This window comes from Cyclopterus lumpus, chromosome 5, assembly GCF_009769545.1.
Source record: "Cyclopterus lumpus isolate fCycLum1 chromosome 5, fCycLum1.pri, whole genome shotgun sequence".
Lineage (NCBI taxonomy): Eukaryota > Metazoa > Chordata > Actinopteri > Perciformes > Cyclopteridae > Cyclopterus > Cyclopterus lumpus.
Window position 1 is genome coordinate 26,290,223 of NC_046970.1, and position 10,000 is coordinate 26,300,222.

General features: G+C 39.0%; 1 protein-coding gene across 8 annotated transcripts in view; it reads right to left on the reverse strand.

The window, feature by feature from the left end:
- Positions 1–10,000, reverse strand: part of LOC117730302 (serine/threonine-protein kinase 4-like) — a 23,954-nt gene that overhangs the window by 375 nt on the left and 13,579 nt on the right. For 7 of the 8 annotated variants that reach the window (XM_034531888.1, XM_034531889.1, XM_034531894.1 and 4 more), the window contains exons 11-12: positions 9,013–9,149; positions 1–2,260 (exon numbers count right to left, since the gene is read on the reverse strand). The exon at positions 1–2,260 is cut by the window's left edge and continues 375 nt beyond it. In XM_034531888.1, coding sequence (XP_034387779.1) covers positions 2,102–2,260; positions 9,013–9,149 — 296 coding nt within the window. In that variant the 3' untranslated portion in view covers positions 1–2,101. The remainder of the gene's footprint in view (positions 2,261–9,012; positions 9,150–10,000) is intronic. The other variant, XM_034531887.1, reaches the window with a different exon arrangement.

Consider the following 10,000-nt stretch of genomic DNA (forward strand, 5'->3'; position numbering starts at 1 on the left):
TGATCACGACTTAATTTCACAGCCGAAGCCAAACGGCACGCGTCAGAATTCACAACAATCGAGCTGCATTATTACTTTTGAATATTTTCCCTTTTTTCCTCCGACTAAAGTCACCTTGAGAACATGAACATAAGGCTTTCGTTTGGTTTGTAACACAGAACATGAACCACGAATGAGTTTAAACAGCATCTTGATTTGTGGACTCGTTGAGAACCGCAACATATTTTAATATAACTTAAAGACGAGTTTGGGGATTAGACCCTTCAACTGTAATCAGAATATACAAATACAGATGTGCTCTGATATTTACATTCTTTATCAAACGATCTATTTCTACACCCTGAGTTCTACGACCTGAGGAGCCGCTTCTGTTGGAAGAAACGTAGAAAAATACACCTGCTTCTGTTCTGTGGAGAGGAACGAGGAGGGAGAGGCAGCTTCAGACTACAGCTTCATACTTCAGACTGTAGCTTCATACTTCAGACTGTAGCTTCAGACTTCAGACTGTAGCTTCAGACTTCAGACTGTAACTTCAGACTTCAGACTGTAGCTTCAGACTGTAGCTTCATACTGTAGCTTCATACTTCAGACTGTAGCTTCAGACTGTAGCTTCAGACTACAGCTTCATACTTCAGACTGTAGCTTCATACTTCAGACTGTAGCTTCATACTTCAGACTGTAGCTTGTAGCTTCAGACTGTAGCTTCAGACTACAGCTTCATACTTCAGACTGTAGCTTCAGACTGTAGCTTCATACTTCAGACTGTAGCTTCAGACTGTAGCTTCAGACTTCAGACTGTAGCTTCATACTTCAGACTGTAGCTTCAGACTTCAGACTGTAGCTTCAGACTTCAGCTTCAGACTGTAGCTTCATACTTCAGACTGTAGCTTCATACTTCAGACTGTAGCTTCATACTTCAGACTGTAGCTTCAGACTTCAGACTGTAGCTTCATACTTCAGACTGTAACTTCAGACTGTAGCTTCAGACTTCAGACTGTAGCTTCAGACTTTAGACTGTAGCTTCAGACTTCAGACTGTAGCTTCATACTTCAGACTGTAGCTTCAGACTTCAGACTGTAGCTTCAGACTTCAGACTGTAGCTTCATACTTCAGACTGTAGCTTCATACTTCAGACTGTAGCTTCCTGACACTCTTTTTTGGGGGAGGAATCTCATTCACAGCCGTTTCAAACTAATAAATCAATTTTGTTGAATCGATTCCATAAATCTGTCGACTCAGGTCTTTTGTTTTCATCAGTAAGCTAAAACACAGACGCCGGACTCTGACATATAAAAATAAAATGATACTCTGAATGAACACTGAAGCTTAAACAGTCAAGTTTCCATCTAAATAAAGTCCCTAAAACCTTTTCAACTGGCAGAAAATGAAAACTCAACGCGTTAAATCCCTTTAAATGAAGAGGAGCTCAAACGACCCGAGAACAGAAGCTAACATTTAATAAAAGCGTTATAGCTCACTATAATGTGGTTATTACCAGCTATCAAGTCGCACTGTACCTTTAAGGTTAAGTCGTACTGTACCTTTAAGAACAAAAAGCATCTCTGTGTTTAAAGAGAAAGTAAAAAAGCTAAAATAAAGAGAAAGAACCTCTCGAGTCCAGATCAGCTGATGTTCATCTAACATTGCTGCTCGTCATGAAGTTCTTCTTCTTCTTCTTCTGTGGTTCGATCCCCAGAAGTCTTTCCACAGTGTTCAGAAGTCCTGCTGATGAGAAGCTCCAGGTCCTCCTCAGAAGGTCCTGCCCTCCTCAGAAGGTCCTGCTGATGAGAAGCTCCAGGTCCTCCTCAGGAGGTCCTGCTGATGAGAAGCTCCAGGTCCTCCTCAGGAGGTCCTGCTGAAGAGAAGCTCCAGGTCCTCCTCAGAAGGTCCTGCTGAAGAGAAGCTCCAGGTCCTCCTCAGAAGGTCCTGCTGATGAGAAGCTCCAGGTCCTCCTCAGGAGGTCCTGCTGATGAGAAGCTCCAGGTCCTCCTCAGAAGGTCCTGCTGATGAGAAGCTCCAGGTCCTCCTCAGAAGGTCCTGCTGATGAGAAGCTCCAGGTCCTCCTCAGAAGGTCCTGCTGATGAGAAGCTCCAGGTCCTCCTCAGAAGTTCTGCTGCCGACGCTTCTTGGCCTCGATGGCGTCGAGGATGGGCTGCCTCTTGGTCTGGTAGCGCTGCCGGATCTCCTCGATCTCCTGCTCCATCTGAGGGTCCAGAGAGGCCAGACGCAGCCGCAGCTCCTCCACCGACCACGAGCTCACCTGCAAACACCAGCTGGTTTAGTCTCACCTGGTCTCTAGTCTCACCTGGTCTCACCTGGTCTAGTCTCACCTGGTCTCTAGTCTCACCTGGTCTAATCTCAACTGCTCTAGTCTCACCTGGTCTAGTCTCACCTGGTCTAGTCTCACCTGGTCTCTAGTCTCACCTGGTCTCTAGTCTCACCTGGTCTAGTCTCACCTGGTCTAGTCTCACCCGGTCTCTAGTCTCACCTGGTCTAGTCTCAAATGGTTTAGTCTCACCTGGTCTCTAGACTCACCTGGTCTAATCTCACCTGGTCTAGTCTCACCTGGTCTAGTCTCACCCGGTCTCTAGTCTCACCTGGTCTCTAGTCTCACCTGGTCTAGTCTCACCTGCTCTAGTCTCACCTGCTCTAGTCTCAAATGGTTTAGTCTCACCTGCTCTAGTCACACCTGGTCTATAGTCTCACCTGGTCTCTAGTCTCACCTGGTCTCTAGTCTCACCTGGTCTAGTCTCACCTGGTCTCTAGTCTCACCTGGTCTAGTCTCATATGGTCTAGTCTCACCTGGTCTAGTCTCACCTGGTCTAGTCTCATATGGTCTAGTCTCATATGGTCTAGTCTCACCTGGTCTAGTCTCTTTCTGCTACAATAATTCATATGTTAACGTCTAGAACTGAAGACCAGACTCTCTGAGGAAGAAGACCATGTAAAGTGATAGAAAGCTCCAAAGCCACCAAACGGAGCTGGATGAGGGTTCCCACCAGAAAGAACCCATTATATAAAAAGACCCCACAGCCCACCGTGGTCCTCCGCTCCGGACCCAGAAGGACCGGTGGACCCAGATGGACCCAGATGGACCGGTGGACCCAGATGGACCGGTGGACCCAGATGGACCCAGGGTTTTGGCTTCTGGCTCAGCTCCCTCTCCCCCTCAACTCTTACACAATAATAACCTCTTGGCCATGACCCTGGTCCACGATACGCTCTGAGCCACAGGGGGGCTGGTTGGTACTGGGCTCAGAATGGGTCTAAATAAATATATCTGTCCTCCATGATGCCTTCAAAGACCCGTTAATGGACACGTAGGAAAATCTTTAGCCCAAACTAAAAATACATCAAGCATGCCCGAGAAGATCAAGGTGTTTGAGAAGATCTATTGACATTCTCTCCCCCCCCCCCCACCACCCAGCTCTTACCAGCAGCACTCTGGCTATTTATTACCCAGAAGCACTGGAGCTAAAATAACCCGAGGAGAGAGGAGGTCCGACCACCTGACGACAGCGAGGAGAACGTAGAACAGACCCTGAAGTTCTCTTTAACCCTCTCGATGGTTCCAGACCCTCAGCGATCAATAACGCTCGTCATGCACGGCGCCAGCAGAAAAACACCGAACACACTAAAGTTATTAATATCTGGCCGGACGCCGGCTTGTCACGTAACGCTGGTTTGCTTTGGCCAGTAGGTGGCGCTTTGACTATGAGTCGATCTCCTCAGGCCGTGACTCTTATCAAGCATGACAAGTTGGGAGGAAGTCCAGTGGAGCCAGTAGGTGGCGCTGTGACAACGTGAACATATACATGAGTCATGTGTCTCTACGTGAAGTCTAGAACACGTCATGTAAATTAAATGTAGAAAGAAGTGATGCAAGAAATGAGTCCCAGCTGGGACGTGAACACAGGTCTCCTGCTTCCAGAGCATAGTTATAAACCGCAGGGCTACAGATGCAGTTGTATAAATCATATTTTTTTACTAGAGTATGTTTATAACTATTAATATGTCAAATGTTTTTCCAGCAGGTATTTCTATGACAAAATTCTAAAGTTTCTTCATGTAAATGTGCTCAGGACTTTACCATGTTATGTTTGGCAGGATTAAAACAACTTCCATTTTCATGGCGAATGGTGTTCTTTGCCGCTGCTCCGAACGCACATAGTTTTATATTTTTTAAATCTTTTGATCGGATTTCACTGCTAATGTCTCAAGACCACACTGCTCGACTTTGGAATGAATCGGGTTTAATCTGGAGGAGGAATTTGTTCTTTTACAACTCCCCAAAACGTGAAAAAAAACAAAAAATGCAGATATTGAGCGATTGATTACAGCGCCCTCTAATGTTTAGATATTATGAAAGAATCAGGGTACGTTTAGGGATGCCATGTGGACATAGCCTAGCAAGTTGGTGATGATAGGCCAAGTGATTTGGAAGTTATGTGTCTTTACATATTAGGCCACACCCCTTAGAGATTCATTGGCCCATATCTTCTGAACCCAATGAGTTATCAACAAGCTTTTGATAACTTTGGATGACATTGAACCAATAATGAACCACAGAAGGTTTCGTATGAATAAAATCTGAACAGGCGCACTTTATGGCAAAGTTTCAAGTCAATCGGTCATTGGGGGCAAAAAGCGTGGGCTTTTGAACGAAATGACGATTCTAGGGGGCGCTATCGAGACCTTTCTTTACACCCAAATTCGAAACCACCAAAATATCACATTTTTCACCAGTCCTGATATGCATGTCCAATTTAACAACTTTTGGGATATGATAATGGCCCCAAAAAGGGGTTTCTTTGGAGAGGAAAAGAAGAAGAAAAAGAATTCCTCAAAATACAATAGCTTCCTCTACGACGAAGTCGTCACGAGGACTCAAATAATAAAACTCAATAAACCTTAATAAATCTTAATAAACCTTAATAAACCTAACCCCCCAACAGGCTTCATCATGAAGACATCTGTTTATGGATGTTATGGATGAGAACACCAGACTGACGGTGGGTTTAACCTCCATGTCGGGATCTGGTGGATGAAACAAGGATCTCTTGAGACAGGAAGGAAGGAGGGAAGGAGTGAAGGAGAGAAGAAGAGAAGGAGTGAAGGAGAGAAGGAGTAAAGGAGTGAAGAAGAGAAGGAGTGAAGAAGAGAAGGAGTGAAGGAGTGAAGAAGAGAAGGAGTGAAGGAGTGAAGAAGAGAAGGAGTGAAGGAGTGAAGAAGAGAAGGAGTGAAGGAGTGAAGAAGAGAAGGAGTGAAGAAGTGAAGAAGAGAAGGAGTGAAGGAGAGAAGGAGTGAAGGAGAGAAGGAGTGAAGAAGTGAAGGAGTGAAGGAGTGAAGAAGTGAAGAAGAGAAGGAGTGAAGGAGTGAAGGAGAGAAGGAGTGAAGGAGTGAAGAAGAGAAGGAGTGAAGGAGTGAAGAAGTGAAGAAGAGAAGGAGTGAAGGAGTGAAGGAGAGAAGGAGTGAAGAAGAGAAGGAGTGAAGGAGTGAAGGAGTGAAGGAGTGAAGGAGTGAAGAAGAGAAGGAGTGAAGGAGTGAAGGAGTGAAGAAGAGAAGGAGTGAAGGAGTGAAGAAGTGAAGGAGTGAAGAAGAGAAGGAGTGAAGGAGTGAAGGAGTGAAGAAGAGAAGGAGTGAAGAAGAGAAGGAGTGAAGGAGTGAAGGAGTGAAGGAGTGAAGAAGAGAAGGAGTGAAGGAGTGAAGGAGTGAAGGAGTGAAGAAGAGAAGGAGTGAAGGAGTGAAGGAGTGAAGGAGTGAAGAAGAGAAGGAGTGAAGGAGTGAAGGAGTGAAGGAGTGAAGAAGAGAAGGAGTGAAGGAGTGAAGGAGTGAAGAAGAGAAGGAGTGAAGGAATGAAGGAGTGAAGGAGTGAAGGAGTGAAGAAGAGAAGGAGTGAAGGAGTGAAGAAGAGAAGGAGTGAAGGAGTGAAGGAGTGAAGGAGTGAAGGAGTGAAGGAGTGAAGGAATGAAGGAGTGAAGGAGTGAAGGAGTGAAGAAGAGAAGGAGTGAAGGAGTGAAGAAGAGAAGGAGTGAAGGAGTGAAGAAGAGAAGGAGTGAAGGAGTGAAGGAGTGAAGGAGTGACAGGAAACAAGGAAACCAATGAGGGAAGATTAAAAATAGAACGGAATGGAACAATTGAAGGAGATGTTCTTCTTCTCCTGAATAATAGATGTTAGTGCTTTCCTCCACATGTTCTAAGCTGCACTATAACACTATTATATACTATAACACTATTATATACTATAACACTATTATATACTATGTACTATTATATACTATAACACTATTATATACTATGTACTATTATATACTATAACACTATAACACTATTATATACTATAACACTATTATATACTATGTACTATTATATACTATAACACTATAACACTATTATATACTATGTACTATTATATACTATACACTATTATATACTATACACTATTATATACTATAACACTATTATATACTATGTACTATTATATACTATAACACTATAACACTATTATATACTATGTACTATTATATACTATAACACTATTATATACTATGTACTATTATATACTATAACACTATAACACTATTATATACTATGTACTATTATATACTATAACACTATTATATACTATAACACTATTATATACTATACACTATTATATACTATAACACTATAACACTATTATATACTATGTACTATTATATACTATAACACTATTATATACTATACACTATTATATACTATACACTATTATATACTATAACACTATTATATACTATGTACTATTATATACTATAACACTATTATATACTATACACTATTATATACTATACACTATTATATACTATAACACTATTATATACTATGTACTATTATATACTATAACACTATAATATATTGTATATATTATATACTATAACACTATAATATATTGTATATATTATATACTATAACACTATAATATATTGTATATATTATATACTATAACACTATTATATATTGTATATATTATATACTATAACACTATAATATATTGTATATATTATATACTATAACACTATAATATATTGTATATATTATATACTATAACACTATAATATATTGTATATATTATATACTATAACACTATAATATATTGTATATATTATATACTATAACACTATAATATATTGTATATATTATATACTATAACACTATAATATATTGTATATATTATATACTATAACACTATAATATATTGTATATATTATATACTATAACACTATAATATATTGTATATATTATATACTATAACACTATAATATATTGTATATATTATATACTATAACACTATAATATATTGTATATATTATATACTATAACACTATAATATATTGTATATATTATATACTATAACACTATAATATATTGTATATATTATATACTATAACACTATTATATATTGTATATATTATATACTATAACACTATAATATATTGTATATATTATATACTATAACACTATAATATATTGTATATATTATATACTATAACACTATAATATATTGTATATATTATATACTATAACACTATAATATATTGTATATATTATATACTATAACACTAATATATTGTATATATTATATACTATAACACTAATATATTGTATATATTATATACTATAACACTAATATATTGTATATATTATATACTATAACACTATTATATATTGTATATATTATATACTATAACACTATTATATATTATATATATTATATACTATAAGACTATTATATATTGTATATATTATATACTATAACACTATAATATATTGTATATATTATATACTATAAGACTATTATATATTGTATATATTATATACTATAACACTATAATATATTGTATATATTATATACTATAACACTATAATATATTGTATATATTATATACTATAACACTAATATATTGTATATATTATATACTATAACACTAATATATTGTATATATTATATACGGGGTGACTGTGGGTCAGCTGAAATACGACATATTTAACGTGTCTATCAGGCTCTGTGAGGAGGCGGAGCTTCATGAGGTTCTCTCCACACATGAACTCCTACTGTAAGTGTGAGAAGAGACAGGATGAAGACACTTTTAAAGAACTAGTTAAAAACAACTTCTGGAGCAAAAATACAAAAATAGCCACGTGGATCTAAAATTAAAACCGCATGAAGCTGCTGAGCGAGTTCCAGATATCAGAAGAAATACGCTTTTCATCCTCAAAACAATAAAACCCTCTCACACATTTTATGATTTACTGAACGGTCTTTGCACAGAAGTTACTGACATACTTATTATAATTATATAAATAAGTATATAGATATTATACGAATATCTCAAGAAAAGTATTTAATATCAATTCAAAGCAGATTTCTTTCTAAATTAGAGGGTATGATTTACATTTTGTTTAATATTCATTCTCATTATTTTAGACCCAAGATCTTCCTCATTTGTTTGATTTGGTACATTTAAAATAAAAAAGAATAGTTATATATTATATACATTTGTGCTGCTCGTTTGTAGAAGAAATGTTGTGAATGAAACTTTATTTGTTGAAGACAACCAATCGGTGTCTTTTTATGGGTGTTGCCAATAATCATAATAATTAATCATAACAATAATATAATACTAATAATAAATAAATAATGTAAATGAGCGTTTCTCCCTTCAGACACATGAAGAACTTAAAATGAACTCAAATCTGTTCCCCACTGAGACGATCCTCTCACTGTGTGTCAGCAACACACCTGCTGTATGTGTGTGTGTGTGTGTGTGTGTGTGTGTGTGTGTGTGTGTGTGTGTGTGTGTGAGAGCATGAATGTTCACAGTGAGACTTTATTAAAGATCCAGAAGAATAAGAGTAGAAATCAGTCAGTGACACTTCAAACACACACTCACCTTCTCTCTCTCTCTCTCTCTCTCTCTCTCTCTCACACACACACACACACACACACACCTTCACACACACACACACACTCACCACTTCAAGGTCTCCTTCGTTGGCCGGTCTACGGTTGTCTGCGTTGGTTCCTCCTCCCTGACTGTTGGCCTCCTTCTCTTTCTGCTCAAAGTACTCGAGGAAGGACGGCTTGGCCGGCTGCATCGTCTCGTCTCTCCCTGGAAGTTATAATTTATAATCAATAACCGTCATGAACATGATTCTTTATGACATTTAAATTAATTCATAACACTTTGTTTAATAATCATGAAACGGATTCAAATGGATCAACGGCTCGTGAGTTTAGAACCGTAACGGAGGTGGAACCTGGACCTCTCCTGACCACCAGGGGGCGACTCCTTTGGTTGTATAGAAGTCTATGCTTCATGTGTTAAAGCTGCATTCTCTCTCCTGACCACCAGGGGCGACTCCTCTGGTTGTATAGAAGTCTATGCTTCATGTGTTAAAGCTGCATTCTCTCTCCTGACCACCAGGGGGCGACTCCTCTGGTTGTATAGAAGTCTATGCTTCATGTGTTAAAGCTGCATTCTCTCTCCTGACCACCAGGGGGCGACTCCTCTGGTTGTATAGAAGTATATGCTTCATGTGTTAAAGCTGCATTCTCTCTCCTGACCACCAGGGGGCGAATCCTCTGGTTGTATAGAAGTCTATGCTTCATGTGTTAAAGCTGCATTCTCTCTCCTGACCACCAGGGGGCGACTCCTCTGGTTGTATAGAAGTCTATGCTTCATGTGTTAAAGCTGCATTCTCTCTCCTGACCACCAGGGGGCGACTCCTCTGGTTGTATAGAAGTCTATGCTTCATGTGTTAAAGCTGCATTCTCTCTCCTGACCACCAGGGGGCGACTCCTCTGGTTGTATAGAAGTCTATGCTTCATGTGTTAAAGCTGCATTCTCTCGGGGGCGACTCCTCTGGTTGTATAGAAGTATATGCTTCATGTGTTAAAGCTGCATTCTCTCTCCTGACCACCAGGGGGCGACTCCTCTGGTTGTATAGAAGTCTATGCTTC